This window comes from Pristiophorus japonicus, chromosome 7 (genome assembly GCF_044704955.1).
Source record: "Pristiophorus japonicus isolate sPriJap1 chromosome 7, sPriJap1.hap1, whole genome shotgun sequence".
In the NCBI taxonomy this organism is placed as follows: domain Eukaryota; kingdom Metazoa; phylum Chordata; class Chondrichthyes; family Pristiophoridae; genus Pristiophorus; species Pristiophorus japonicus.
The window spans coordinates 167,918,555-167,934,602 of NC_091983.1; the positions used below are offsets into that span (position 1 = coordinate 167,918,555).

Genomic DNA, 16,048 nt, shown 5'->3' on the forward strand with positions numbered 1-16,048 from the left:
AATGTTGAATACCCCTGGATGTTGAGTTCCCAGCCTTGGTCACCCTGGAGCCATGTCTCCGTGATGCCAATTACATCATATCTGTTAACTGCTATCTGCACAGTTAATTCGTCCACCTTATTCCGAATACTCCTCGCATTGAGGCACAGAGCCTTCCGGCTTGTCTTTTTAACACCCTTTGCCCCTTTAAGTGTCTAAAGTTACAATTTTCTAATGGTTGGGCACTTAATGGTTAATAAGTGATTTATCCTAAGATTAACAACCCCAGTTTAACTGACCAAGCAGTTAACCACTAGATTAACTAGCTGCGCCAATAAGTAGAATTTTGGATATCTGTCAGAGCCTGAAATTCAATCTTTGGATACAGTTGAGCAATAATTCTTTATGATGTGATCTGAAAACGTCCCTTAGTTCACTTATATTTCAGTGATGCTAACTAACATGATCCACATTTACCGATGAAAAGCCCCAGCTCTTTAATTGAAAGTCCAGTGCAGTTCTGCATTGGAAAATTTGACGTGAGAAGTATTTAATCAGAAATGAGAAACAAATGCAAATAAAAATAGCTTCTAGTAAAAAATAATTAATAAATCACATCTGTCCTCCTCCACAACGAGCTGCTTTGCTTCTATCAGATACCCTGAAATATATTTGTATTTATAAACCAAGTACAAATTACAAAACGTAGACACACGTTGGGTTGCATCAAAAATAAATTAGTACTGAAGATGCAAAGCGAACTTTTCTTCAGATAGCTGTTTTTAGTTTACTGTTTTTTGGCGTTTCTTTTCCTGAATCTAAAATTAAGACTTTTTATTCTCCATTCTTGTATGCCTTCACATTGTTCATGGTTGTCTTCGTCAGCTAGACAAAATAATATTTAATGTGATAAACATTTGCTGCTAATCTTGTATCGGATGCGTGCATGCATAAAGAAACCGGTTTTCTCTTTGTACCTTGATTTGATCTCTAAAGAAGGTGTCGGCAGTCGGGATAACTCGCCAGGCTGGGATTGCTGGCTCTGTGGAGAATGGTCACCTGTCAATCACAAAGCGGCGCTGCCACCAATGTTGCTCCAGTGGTTTGGAGAGCGGGGCAGGCGGAAGTGTGACGAGCCCGCGATCAGTCCGAGCACTGAGCTACACATTGCAGGAGTGACAGCCGCGGCACCAGCCGGAGAATGCTGCAGGAGTAAAAACCGATTCAATGTTTAAACGAGAAGCGATTCGCACTGCAGGGTTTTACAGGACTATTGCTGGGATTGTCTCGATTTTGCAAAGCATGCCTTATTTTTTTAAAACTATCTTAATACTCTGCTGCCTGACAATAGCTGTTGAAAGCAGGAAGCACAGGAAGAAAAGATGGGCACCTCGGGTAGAAAACCTCAAAGTTGGCAGGTAAGGAGTCTTGACAGGGCAAGTAACACCTATGAGAGAAAACCCAGGTCATTTAGGGTTGTTAAAGTATAAGATGTTGTGATTGACGAAAATCAATGATTTTGCAATTGTAAGAAAAAAATCTGAATCAGTTCTTCACTGGCAGGTGAGGGGAAAATGAAAGTTAACAAGGCATTTTCACTGCATGCAAGCATCAACGCTACAGAAAGGCTTTCTGTAGAGCATCCAACATCAATCTCCTCACCTTTATCTTGTTATGTTGGTTTCTGTAACACTGGAATGATCCATATGCCAAATTAATTTTCTAGAGATTGACGGATTTGGGATAAAAAAAAATCAACTTTTGAGAATTCTGCTTGAAGCATAATTTCGCAGATGCTGGAAGAATCATATTAGTTGTTCATGAATTATTGTTCAATTTTTTGCGTTTTCTGTTTCCTTGATTAGATGACCAGTTAGCTCAAAAGGTTCTCTCATCACATTTGCCCCAATGCAATTATAATTATATAGTGAGCAAATATGGTTTATACAATCAGTATAGTGGAGCAGCTTTGACATACGTTGCCTTTGTAATATTTTTCATAGCATTGAACGCAACTGTGGAACACAGTCTTCCTCGATTCCGAAAGACTGTCTATGATGATATGGGGGGGGGCGCGCACATAGGTTTTATTTATCTAATTAAATGCCTCAAAAGTAGTGATTAATGGTGACTGGCACCTGGCAAGAAGCCAGAGGAACGGTTCACTTCATGACCACTAGAACATTTACTCGAGTCGGGAAATTCCTAATTCCCACATTATTGTCAGGTTTCTGATATATTTTTGAATATTTGTACTGGTTTGCAGGTACAGTCTACTCCTGATAATTCAATGTCATTTTCTGCCCTAAAGTTTTGAATTATGTAATAAATTGAAATAAGCAATGTGCTAAAACACAGCAAATGCTTAAAAAAATGTGCAATCAGATAGACTTAAAAATGGATTGGACAGAATGGTACTGGTTAATCCCTACTGCAGAGAGCTGTGGTGTTTCGTTCAAGTATATCTTTGAATATTTTTTTTTTTACAGGAATTCATTTCCTTCCAGTATCACTGGCAAAACATTTTCAAACAGTGCTTTTGAATTTTGACATGGAAGGTACAATGTACGGACTATTCATGCCATGCATGGAATCTAACTGCTGAAATTCCTAAAATACACCACTCTCTTTAGAAGTGTCTGAGATCTTCTTTGAATTATTGTTTGTGACAGATCCCAATTAATATCACAAACTATTCTAGCTCAACAAATTTTGAAATTCATACTGATTTATTTCAGAAAGATACCATAAAATAGTTTTAAAAATCTATTATTTGTTAGTATAGAGAACAAACCCTTCTTGAATCTCTATCTTCACATACCATGGGTTGGGTAAAAAGCTCGACTTGGAAATCACAGGGATTCTTGGTTCCTTTAAGAGATGTTTTCAGTCATATTCATCTGAATTGTCCTTTCTGTGATACATCAGTACTTCGTGAATATTTTCAGTTCTGTTTTTGCTGTCCTTGACATTAGTTTCATTTGCACTGATGTCGTTTGTGTGAGATAAGTTTGTTTCTCAACATGCAACATTTTTTCCAGCCTGATCCTAACCACTGGAAGCATAGAAAGACACTTTGTACTGTAAAATGCTTTGAGACACCCGGTGGTCGTGGAAGGTGCTATATAAATCCAAGTCTTTCTTTGTTCTCTCAAAGTGTGCTTTCTGAGGTCTAAATTTGGTTTCTACAGTATATGTCAAGTCTTTATTTTGTACTTTGTGTTTGTTTATTTCTGTAGTCAGCAGTCATGACCATTCCTCCTGTTATCGCCTGGTAGGCCACACCTTTGCCTCCTGTAAATTTTATCAACAGGCATTGACTATCTCCAACAAGAGAGAGTCAAACCACCTACTCATGACATTACCATTGTCGAATCTCCCACCATCAACATTTTGGGTGGTCACCATTGACCAGAAATTAATCAAGGAAAGAGATTACCAGTTCCAGTCAGTTTAAACCAACAGTTTTAAGAGGCCAAGATTTAAATACAATATATAGGCCTAGATATTCGGCAGGACGATGTGAACTCGGCAATAGAGAACGATCACAGTGCCTGAATGGGTAGGCCCGAAGCCCACCCAATTGGACCTTGGAACTCATTAACATCAGATTGGCCAGCTGCTGGCCGTCCGCAATAAAGACCTCTGCAATTTCGAGCCAAAGCAGCAGCTCAAAGGTATAAGAACATAAAAAAATAGGAGCAGGAGTAGGCCATATGGCCACTCGAGCTTGCTCCGCCATTCAATAGGATCATGGCTGATCTTCGACCTCACCTCCACTTTCCCGCCTGATCTCCGTATCCCTTGACTCCCCAAGACTTCAAAAATCTATCTATCTCAGCCTTGAATATACTCAGACTCAGCATCCACAGCCCTCTGGGGCAGAGAATTCCAAAGATTCACAACCCTCTGAGTGAAGAAATTCCTCCTCATCTCTGTCTTAAATGGCTGACCCCTTATTCTGAGACTGTGCCCCCTAGTTCAGCCAGGGGAAACAACCCCTCAGCATCTACCCTGTCAATCCCCTTCAGAATCTTGTATGTTTCAATGAGATTACCACTCATTCTTCTAAACTCTAGAGAGTATAGACCCAGTCTATACAATCTCTCATCAGAAGACTGCCCTTTTATCCCAGCAATCAATCTAGATGTAATGTATGCACCTGTGAGTACACTCACAGGTTTGTGGAGCTGTTTGCTTCTTGGTGCCCTAAAAAAAAACACACAAAATCCCACAAAACAACCCTCCCCCCCCAAAAACAAAAAAAGGACACCTGAAAAGTGTTTGGAGTGTCCCTCCCCCCTTTAATAAGGGGGCACTTGATTTAACGTTTATTTTTGTTTTGCAAAAAAAGAGTTGTAGAGCTGTTGCAAACCTCCCTCGGGAGCCGGCACCTCACAACTTGAGCCTCCTTGGGGAAATCCCCTCCGTGCCTTTCAGTTTTGTTTGGAGGGGATTCCTGTATGAACTGCTCTTGCACACTCTCCATGTTGCCATCCTTGTCTGCCGTCCGGACACGCCATGGCGCACCATCATGCCATCCGGAGGACCCTAATGGAGTGCACTCTACGTGGGAGTCCTCCCTCTATTTATTGGGGACATGGCCTGGAGGGTGTTGCATGGAGAAGTCCCGTGCACAAAGTTTTTAAGTCGGTTCACGGGCTCCCAGGCCGCCTGCAATTTCTGCGGTCTGGAAGAGTCCGTGTTCCACGTTTTTACTGAACGTGCGAGGTTGCAGCCCCTCTTCCAATATTTGAAGGGGCTGCTCCTCAAATTCTGGTTGCACTTCAGTTCCACACACCTGATCTTTGGACACCCTGTGCAGAGGGGAGTGGGCAGGTCGAAAGGCCTCCTCATAGGACTGCTCCTGGGCATGGCCAAGGAGGCCATCAGCCGATCCAGGCAGCGGGCGGTCGAGGGGGTCTTTCAGCCCGACTGCCTGCCTCTCTTCCGCGGTTACATCTGAGCCAGGGTGTCCCTGGAGATGGAGCACACGGTGTCCACCGGTACGCTCGCGGCCTTCTGTGAGAGGTGGGCGCCGGAGGGACTGGAGTGCATCATCACCCCCGGCAACCAAATTTTAATTTGATTTTAATGTCTAAAACTTAATTTGTTTAAGTTGTCGGTTTCAGTGCCCTCCCCCGCCCCTCCCCTCCTTTAGCCAGGGGGCACTTGTATAATTTGTGTTTTAGTGCCCTCAAAAATAAACAACAAAAACAAAAAAAACAAGGGTTCACTTGAAAAGTTTTTGGAGTGTGCCTCCCCCTTTAATCAGAGGGCACTTGATTTAAGTTACAACTTAAAATAGTTGTAGAGCTGTTGCACTGTGAGTGGCTTAGCCAGTCACATGATGTTCACAAGACTCAATAAAACCCCAGTCAATTGAGTCTAGGTCATCCACGATGAGGTATGCAGTTGTGAGCCTAGTGGATGAATTGGTAAGGTATAGTGTGATTATTAAACCTTTGTTAGTTCTTAATAGCAATGCGTTGCTATGAATTCTTAAGCAAAGGACCCATGAAGCAAATACATTACATGAGTGATCCTTCATTGCACCACCTCCAAGGCAAGTATATCCTTCCTTAGATAACGAGATCAAAACTATGCACAGTACTCCAGGTGTGGTCTCACCAGGGCCCTGTACAATTGTAGCAAGACTTCCTTATACTCCAACCCCCTTGCAATATAGGACAACATATCATTTTCCTTCCTTATTGCATGCTGTACCTGCATGCTAGCTTTCTGTGTTTCTTGCACGAGGACACCCACATTTCTCTGGACACCAATCTTATAGTTTGGGGCATGGGGGGAAGGCTTTAATGCCCAATTATAAAACTCTCTAGCTCCTCAGGTTCGAACAGGAACCACAGTCAGCAGCTTACATTTTGTACTTCTTGACTGAGATGCCATGAAGATTAATATGGGTGAACAGGGATTCCTTGAGTATATAATAAGAACATAAGAATTAGGAACAGGAGTAGGCCATCTAGCCCCTCGAGCCTGCTCCGCCATTCAACAAGATCATGGCTGATCTGGCCGTGGACTCAGCTCCACTTACCCGCCCGCTCCCCGTAACCCTTAATTCCCTTATTGATTAAAAATCTATCTATCTGTGATTTGAATACATTCAATGAGCTAGCCTCAACTGCTTCCTTGGGCAGAGAATTCCACAGATTCACAACCCTCTGGGAGAAGAAATTCCTTCTCAACTCGGTTTTAAATTGGCTCCCCCGTATTTTGAGGCTGTGACCCCTAGTTCTAGTCTCCCTGACCAGTGGAAACAACCTCGCCGCCTCTATCTTGTCTATCCCTTTCATTATTTTAAATGTTTCTATAAGATCAGCCCTCATCCTTCTGAACTCCAACGAGTAAAGACCCAGTCTACTCAATCTATCATCATAAGGTAACCCTCTCATTTCCGGAATCAGCCTAGTGAATCGTTTCTGTACCCCCTCCAAAGCTAGTATATCCTTCCTTAAGTAAGGTGACCAAAACTGCACGCAGTACTCCAGGTGCGGCCTCACCAATACCCTATACAGTTGCAGCAGGACCTCTCTGCTTTTGTACTCCATCCCTCTCGCAATGAAGGCCAACATTCCATTCGCCTTCCTGATTACCTGCTGCACCTGCAAACTAACTTTTTGGGATTCATGCACAAGGACCCCCAGGTCCCTCTGCACCGCAGCATGTTGTAAGTTCTCCCCATTCAAATAATATTCCCTTTTACTGTTTTTTTTTCCAAGGTGGATGACCTCACATTTTCCGACATTGTATTCCATCTGCCAAACCTTAGCCCATTCGCTTAACCTATCTAAATCTCTTTGCAGCCTCTCTGTGTCCTCTACACAACCCGCTTTCCCACTAATCTTTGTGTCATCTGCAAATTTTGTTACACTACACTCTGTCCCCTCTTCCAGGTCATCTATGTATATTGTAAACAGTTGTGGTCCCAGCACCGATCCCTGTGGCACACCACTAACCACCGATTTCCAACCTGAAAAGGACCCATTTATCCCGACTCTCTGCTTTCTGTTAGCCAGCCAATTCTCGATCCATGCTAATACATTTCCTCTGACTCCGCGTACCTTTATCTTCTGCAGTAACCTTTTGTGTGGCACCTTGTCGAATGCCTTTTGGAAATCTAAATACACCACATCCATCGGTACACCTCTATCCACCATGCTCGTTATATCCTCAATGCTGCTCTGTGGAAGGTTTAAGGAGGCTTTTTTGTACTTTCACATTAGTGCAGCTTGGGAGCATTGTACAGGTTATGTGGAGGATAACCTCATTCAAAGTAAGAGGATAATTCCCCGCTAGGAGTGAGCAAATCTGTCTTTGTGGGGCATAGCATCATAATACAATATGCTTGAAGTAGAATTTTCATCCAGTTGATAAAAAGTTTTTTAAAATGTTAAATTTTCAATGATTTCAGCAGCCATGGAGTTAAATAATGTTTTGGAGAATAATGTTTCAGTCGAATCTAAGTTGTGATGTTTCAGATGGCACGCAGTTTCTTACTCTTCTTTTTACACATTAAAAATTAACAAAATTGGCCAAGAGATTGTAAATATTAATCCAATGAAAATTAACAGTAATAATCCTTTGTTGCTGTCTTCAAAAAGCTTTGCCAGTAATTGTCATGATCATTGTTTAAAAATAAAAAAACAGGCAGTGATGTGACATGGCACATATTAAAGAGAAGTCCGGATTTAACCAAAAATTAAGGTATCACAAACTGCAGGGCCATTGGTTCGTGGCTGCTAATTCAATTGCCATTAAATTCCAAGCCACAGCTAAGTGCTATGGGTACACCTGGTGTTTCCTGTATGGGAGAGGGGAAAGCCGATATAAGAGTCATCACCAGACGACTTCCTATTGATTCGTTTTGGAGTTGCATGGGTGGAGGTGGATTGCCCACCTTTTCTCTCACCCAGGATTGATATGAGGGATGACCAGGGATAAAGAAAAAATAACTTGGGGGGGGGGAGGGGGAAAGGAAAGTCCTGGCTTTTAAAAAAGGAGAATGCAAGTTAATATTATGCTGAGTTTAAATAAATTGTAATTCTCCATTTTAAATTTCTAGTCACATTATTAATAATATTGTTAATATAATGATATATTTCTGAGGACAGTGAAACTGATCAGATATTTTGCCTTTTGCAGTCCCATATTAAAGAGAAATCAGGATTTAACCAAAAATCGAGCAACAAAGTCTGAACACCTTCTCAGAGTGGATGACCATGATTTCACAATGAGACCTGCATTTGGTGGTAGGAACTTTTTTTATTTTATCGATAATTAAACTTCTAATGCATGCTTTTCTAACAGTGTTGCTCGGGACTTCCAATTCCTTAATTCAAAGCAAGGTTTTCAGCATTTTGGTGTTTATAAGCAATTCACTTGATGGGTTAGCTTGTCCAGTACTGAAGGAGAAAGGAACATAAAAGCAGAAATGATGTATTTAGAATGGTAGATGAAGAATGACAGGTACTGTAGATTCCTATTATATTCGTGAACAGATTACGGAGAAACAACCCATATAGAATATGTTATAATTGCTTGATAGGATTCATACTGATGGATGACCAGTATGGAACTCTGCTGGAAGCGACACCAGACGCTGAATCAACCTGCCCAATATTTAGGCAAACATATTGATATGAAATGTTAATGAAGGTATGTATTTTCTGCCATTAACACCTCAGCGTCCCTGGAATGCAGCATTGCTAAGGCAGTGGAGCAGGGTTTTAATATGACATTGCTCAGTAATTTGTCCTCGGCTGGTACAGTGCTGCTGTGGCAAGTGCCGCAACAACTTCTCCCCCTCCCCCATCCTACTCCGGACAGGTGATCTGGTGGCACTGGCAACCTGCCACAGTATATTAAAAAGTGCCTGGCCTTGGAATATCCGCGTGCTGAGAGATGGGGAGCAAAAGCTGCACCACCACCCAGCTCATGGGATTCCCACTGGTCAGAATATCCAGGTAAGCATTTCTAAGGACCATTGATGTGCGGGCAGGGGAGAGAGGGGGAGGGAGGGATGGTAAGACATCTGGTTTATCACTTTTTTTGCTAAATGTTTTGAATTTCAATTGTAGCTTCTCATTTTTGCATGATCTGCAACACTAACCTGGAATGTGTCTGATGCAAGGAGTTTGATCAGTATCAGTGTGCAACTTTGTAATTGTATGCACTATTACATCAACATTGGTCTTGTGAAATTTCACAAATAAAGCAGGGTTTTTTTAAGTTGGCTTATTGCATATTCTTTTAACTGAAGTAGGCTGATATTTGACTTGTGTCCTTTCACATTGATTTGCAGTGGTCACATTTTTTGAGCCTAAAAACAGAAGGATACATTAGACTGTGGCACTGAATGATAGTAAATACTGTTCCTGCGGTCTTAAAGGTACTATGCATTGGGGCACATGTCCACAGATGTGCACACAACGATTACATTATCCATTCAGATTGGCATATTCTCCATCAGTGTTATATTCACATGTCTAGTGTAAATATAGGAAGCAGGTTGTGCCACCTCAGGGGGACCTCTTAGCTATTTGTAGGCTAAACAGGTAGGATGTAGCAGGGATGGTAAAATCAATCAAAATCCCTGTAGTGTTCCAGACTGCTGCTCAGAAGAATTGAAGATGAGGGGATATGTGCAGTGATGCAGCCTGGGGCTGCAGTCCCTCCAGTGCTTATCTGTCGGGGAGAGATTTGTGGAGTTGTTGAGGGGTGTGACATGTTTAACATAAGTAGGGCTTTTTGCATGTGAAGCTTGTAATGGTAAGTCTAAGCACTACTTATTGTCCTTTCAGAAGACTGGCCAGAGTCCTGTTGCTAAGAACCTTTTAGATTGTCTCTTTTTTTTTTCCTGTCAAACTGAAAGCCAATGTGTTGCAAAGAGGGAATTACCATGGGAAGTTATTTTAGGTTCTAAGTGCTAAGTTTTATTGAGTTTGCGGCTCACATCTAGGTCTTGGAAGTAGTGACAGGTTTGCAAAGTGTCGAAATGGTCAAGTTGTGGGTAAGGTCGAATTTGCTGGCCAGTTACAGCAAGATTATAATTTCATCCTTGTGGGATATTTTGATTATTACAGTGACACCTTTTTTTATCCCATGCCCTTAATCTGCTCATGGCAAGTGCCACTAGGGTTTACCAGTTGTGGCAAATTATAAAAAGGCTGGCACTCTATTTCTTTAGCTGTGCATTTAACTGTGCAAGTGCGGATGCCAGAAGTTGCTGCCAGTTTTACACAGTAATGACGATGAGCACTGACTGTTTAGTCGTCATTACAGCTGTAAATTCTGGACAATTATTTTTTGCGCCCAGAACTATTACTCGTATCAGTGGTTTCCCATTGGGAGTTCCCTATGTTAGAAGTGCTTGGAGGAAGACGAGGAGACCACCAGACAGGTCAGGCTGCACGAGAGGTGCTTTGTGCCCACTTATTGGTATCTGAACCTGTAGCTCTGTAGACAGAGCAGACCAGACCTAATTTTTGCAGATGATTAGTGCATAAGGATGCTCGAACTTTGAAGGAAGGTTGAGAAAACAGGCCCAATGGCACGGATATGTGTGAAGGCCTGATTAACTGTTATGCTGGTTGTCTCTCTAGAAGCATCCTAATCACAGTGATATGTTAGTGAAACTGCATGGAAGAAGGATGCCAGGGTGATCTTTTGCAAAGTCTGATTGGTTGCATCTTCCATGATGTCACCAACCACAATTATGGGCACTGTCACACTTACCTCAAAACAACTGTGGAGAACTGTTTTCATAGTTGCTGCTGGCATTCAAATCACGCTATTCAAAGAGGTGAGAATGGGTACTCCTTTAAGGTACTGAACGAGCTACATAATGGAGACGAGGAACTTGAAAGGGACCAATAAATGGAGGTGCAGTGCTCACACCCATCGTTACCTCCGAGCCAGTTGGACATGTCAGAAGAGTCCTGTCTTTGGTGCCTCTGCTTCACAAGACAGGTTGCCATAGGGTGCTGTCATCCGCTGCACGATAACCTGCACTCGACATCCAAGTGAGCTACAAACCATGCTTTCTGACCAGGCTTTGTCTGTACCTGTACCTGTAACCTATTCAAAGTAGGGTGCAAAGCATATATTGCAAAATCTGGCCGGCTACAGGTTTAGATAGGTCCACACCACAGTCATCCTGAGTCCCAATTTTGAGAGCCTTCAAAAGGTTCTTCTTTATTATTTTATTTTTAACATTGGGAGTTGTTGACTGTAAGCTAGAAATTCCTGCGATTCCTCTGGAAAAAGTCGCTGTTCAGCTGATAGCAAAATTGAGAAGCCAAATTTTTGAAATGTAATGACTCTGTTACCAGGACATGTAAGAAACAACATTGTTAATCCAACTTGTGGTTTTGTAATTAAAAGATAAAAAAAAAATATTTTCCATCTCCTTTGTGTTACCATAGACTCTTGATAACAGTTGCCAGTATTACTCAAGCATTCTTCTGTAGGATAGGAGAAGTAATTCATTATCCTCCAATTTAGATTGGTTTCTCATAGAGGTTACTGTAGCTTTAAAGCTCTCCACTCCTCCCACACAGTATGCAGCCACATGCATTTGGAATTAAGACAGCAAATCGCTTTTTTGGATTTTGTATCTTTCCTGCTTAGTGCAAACCCCATTGGTCATGGAATTTGACTAACCATCTGGAAGCTCAGTGGATGTACAAGTAAGGATTAACTAGCTCACAGTCTCCTGATGACCATGTGGATTAGAGAAAGCTGCATGTCTGTTTGTGTGTGTGTGTGTGTGTGTGTGTGTGTACAACAGCTGCCTATCTCTCTAGCTTGGGAAAACACAGTGTACACACACGTATGATATGCTGCTTGCAAAGAATTCCCCCAAGATGCAGTTCCTCCTGTGGAGCATATAGAGCATTCAAATTCTTAAAATAAAATGTCTATCTAAAACAAAATTTATACTGGGGCATATTTAATTTTAGAATTACGTAATTTCATGCATCATACTAGTGGCTTAACGATAATACAAAGCAGCATTAACTCAATGTATTTGTGAAATGCTTTTTGCAACAAATTATGTAATATCTAATGGCTGATTCGTGAACTAGAAGAGGATGTAATCAGTTCCTTAATAGAGAATAATGCTAACTGGTCAAAGGGGAAGTAAGTGCCGAAGAAAACTCATTGGCAGATTTGTTGGTCGATAGTATGTAAGTTTGGCTGACTGAGGAGGGAGGTTGCTGTCTTGGGAGAAAAAAAATTCTGTCCCCACAATTGTATGGCAAGAAAACACTTTTCCTTATTTCTCTTTACCTATAAACTTATTAAATGTATCCCATGGATGAATTGTTCAGCCATTTCCACCCCACCTAGATGAACAGACTACCTCTGGTTCATTTATTTATACTTCTTCAGATGTCTTATCAGGGTGACTCCATGATCCCAGCTCACAGAATCCTGCTCACAGAAGAAGAGGAGGAAGAAGAAGCACTTGCATTTATATTGTGCCTTTCACGACCTCAGAATGTCCCAGAGCACTTCACTGTCAATGAAGTACTTGACAATGAAGATCAGGATTGTGGGACTGTTGGTGTATTGGGGTTGGGAGGGTTGGTTCACATGAAGCGCTCTTGGATAAGCTGCTCTCTGAGAACTCTTGTCAGCTAAGGGCACTTGTGGTCAATGCTGGTTCCGCTCTCTCTTCATGCTGCTCCTCTTCCTGCTGCACTTCTTGCTGCCCAGGTGGTGGGTAATGGTTGGTCCCTCATGATGGCAAAGTTATGGCGAACTCAACAGATGGCTACAGATCTGGATACTTGCAAAGGTGCTCCCAAACGGTCCAGGCAGCATAAGTGTTGGTTGAACAGGGCGGCTGTAGGCCAGGTCTGCAGCTGTAACCAGGTTCCTGATGGGAGTCATGAGCCAAGTCTCAAGGATATCCATTGTCGTCCAGTAGCCAGCCAGTGACCTAATGGCCTGGTTGGAATAAAGGCGGCATCATGATAGGTACCGGAAACCGGTTGTAGATCTGAATGATGCGCTGTCTGTGGTCGCACAAAAGCTGGACATTGAGGGAACAGAGTCCCTTTGTATTGAGAAAGATGCCAGGCTGGTGATGAGGAGCATGCAAGACGATGTGGGTGCAGTCTATAGCACCTTGGGACCCTGGGGAGGTCTGCTATGCGGGTGAACATAAGAACATAAGAACTAGGAGCAGGAGTAGGCCATTTGGCCCCTCGAGCCTGCTCCGCCATTCAATAAGATCATGGCTGACCTGATCTTGGCCTCAACTCCACCTCCCTGCCCGCGCCCCATAACCCTTGACTCCCTTATCATTCAAAAATCTGTCCAGCTCCACCTTAAATATATTCAATGACACAGCCTCCACAGCTCTCTGGGGTAGAGAATTCCAAAGATTCACGACCCTCTGAGAGAAGAAATTCCTCCTCATTTCCATTTCAAATGGGCGACCCCTTATTCTGAAACTATGCCCCCTAGTTCTAGATTCCTCCACGAGGGAAAACATCCTCTCTGCATCTACCCTGTCAAGCCCCCTCACAATTTTATACGTTTCAATAGGAGCACCTCTCATTCTTCTAAACTCCAATGAGTATAGGCCCAACCTGCTCAACCTTTAGAACATAAGAACATATGAAATACGAGCAGGAGTAGGCCATTTGGCCCCTCGAGCGGCTGCTCTATTCAGTAAGATCATGGCTGATCTGATCATGGACTCAGCTCTACCTCCCTGCCCGCTCCCCATAACCCTTTATTCCCTTATCGCTCAAAAATCTACCTATCTCCGCCTTAAATATATTCAATGACCCAGCCTCCACAGCTCTCTGGGGCAGAGAATTCCACAGATTTATAACCCTCTGAGAGAAGAAATTCCTCCTCATCTCAGTTTTAAATGGGTGGCCCCTTATTCTGAGATTACGTCCCCTAGTTTTAATTTCCCCTTTCAGCATCCACCTTGTCGACCCCCTTTATTATCTTATATGTTTCAATAAGATCACCTCTCGTTCTTCTGAACTCCAAGGAGTATAGGCCCAACTTACTCAACCTATCTTCATAAGTCAACCCCCTCATCTCTGGAATCAACCTAGTGAACCTTCTCTGAACAGTCTCCAATGCAAGTATATTCTTCTTTAAATATGGAGACCAAAACTGTCCGCAGTACTCTAGGTATGGCCTCACCAATACCCTGCACAGTTGTAGCAGGACTTCTCTGCTTTTATACTCCAGCCCCCTTGCAATAAAATCCAATGTTCCATTTGCCTTCCTGATTAATTGCTGTACCTGCATACTAATTTTTTGCGTTTCATGCACAAAGACCCCCAGGTCCCTCTCTACTGCAGCACTATGCAATTTTTCTCATTTAAGTTATAATTTGCTTTTCTATTTTTTTTCTGCCAAAGTGGATAACCTCACATTTTCCCACATAATGGGCCCAAGTTTCCACATGATTTGCGCCTGATTTTTAGGAGCAACTGGTGGAGAACGGACTATCTTAGAAATCGCAATTCTCCACATTTTTTTTTCTGCAGTTCTAGTCAGTTAGAACAGTTTCACTTTGGAACAGAATTTTTTCTTCAAAAGGGGGCGTGTCCGGCCACTGACGCCTGATTTCAAAGTTTCCACAGTGAAAACGTACTCCAAACTAACTTAGAATGGAGCAGGTGAAGATTTTTGTAGAACTGAAAAAACCTTGTCTACACATTAAAAAATCAGGCGCAGGTTACAAATTAGGCGTCCAGAACGAGGTGGGGGGGGAAGGGAAGTCATTAAATTCTATAATAAATCCTTATTTATACTTCTACAAATATTATACAAATAAATCCAACCTGCATAAAAATTTATAAGCAAAGAAAAGATTAAATAAACCATCTTCCTACCTGTGTGAAAGTGCTTCAGCCAGGGAGAGTGCTGCAGGAAGCCTCACAAAACGAGGCAGCCATTCGTTCCCGCGGGGGGGGGGGGGAGGAGGAGGCAGCCATTCGTTCCCGCGGGGGAGGGGGGAGAGGAGGCAGCCATTCGTTCCCGCGGGGGGGGGGGGGAGGAGGAGGCAGCCATTCGTTCCCGCGGGGGAGGGGGGAGAGGAGGCAGCCATTCGTTCCCGCGGGGGGGGGGGGAGGAGGAGGCAGCCATTCGTTCCCGCGGGGGAGGGGGGAGAGGAGGCAGCCATTCGTTCCCGCGGGGGAGGGGGGAGAGGAGGCAGCCATTCGTTCCCGCGGGGGAGGGGGGAGAGGAGGCAGCCATTCGTTCCCGCGGGGGGGGGGGGAGAGGAGGCAGCCATTCGTTCCCGCGGGGGAGGGGGGAGGAGGAGGCAGCCATTCGTTCCCGCGGGGGGGGGGGGAGGAGGAGGCAGCCATTCGTTCCCGCGGGGGGGGGGGGAGGAGGAGGCAGCCATTCGTTCCCGCGGGGGAGGGGGGAGAGGAGGCAGCCATTCGTTCCCGCGGGGGGGGGGGGGAGGAGGAGGCAGCCATTCGTTCCCGCGGGGGAGGGGGGAGAGGAGGCAGCCGTTCGTTCCCGCGGGGGGGGGAGGAGGAAGCCGTTCCCGACGGCGGGCGGGGGAGGGGGAGGGAGGGAGTGCGGGCCCGACCGACCGACCGAACGCAGCGGGGGGGGGGGGGGGGGAAGGAAGCCGTTCCCGATGGCGGGGGGGGGGGAAGGAGACAGTGAGAAGGCTGCAGGAAGCCTCACAAGTTCAGCAGCTATTTCCCGACGGCACGGGGGGGGAGGCCGTCGGGAAACGGCTGCCTCAACTTTCTGAGGCTTCCTGCAGCCTTCTCACTGCTGCAAGAAGCCTCAGTGCTGATGTGCTGATGGCAATGTGCTTTTATTAAAAAATGTTCAAAAATTAAACAGCTACAAAGAACTACAAAAATGGCCGAGTGCCAATGTTTCCTTCACACTGCGCGTGTGCGAATACTCCAACGCGCACGCGCAGGGTCGCCGACAGGAAAAAACTAATTTAAATGGTACCCGCCCCCTCCCACTTAGAAAATCGGTGCGAGTGGTAGGCTCCGCCCCCCAGGGCGCCGCGCCAAGCAGACATGGAGCTGCA

General features: G+C 44.1%; 1 protein-coding gene across 2 annotated transcripts in view; it reads left to right on the forward strand.

The window, feature by feature from the left end:
* The first annotated feature begins 1,206 nt into the window (after nt 1-1,206).
* LOC139266895 (gamma-aminobutyric acid receptor subunit rho-2-like) overlaps nt 1,207-16,048 on the forward strand; it is a 67,715-nt gene continuing 52,873 nt past the window's right edge. Inside the window, exons 1-3 of one of the 2 annotated variants that reach the window (XM_070884512.1) lie at nt 1,282-1,389; nt 4,947-4,951; nt 8,146-8,252. In XM_070884512.1, the coding sequence (XP_070740613.1) occupies nt 1,282-1,389; nt 4,947-4,951; nt 8,146-8,252 (220 nt within the window). Of the gene's footprint in view, nt 1,398-4,946; nt 4,952-8,145; nt 8,253-16,048 lie in introns of both variants that reach the window. The other variant, XM_070884511.1, reaches the window with a different exon arrangement.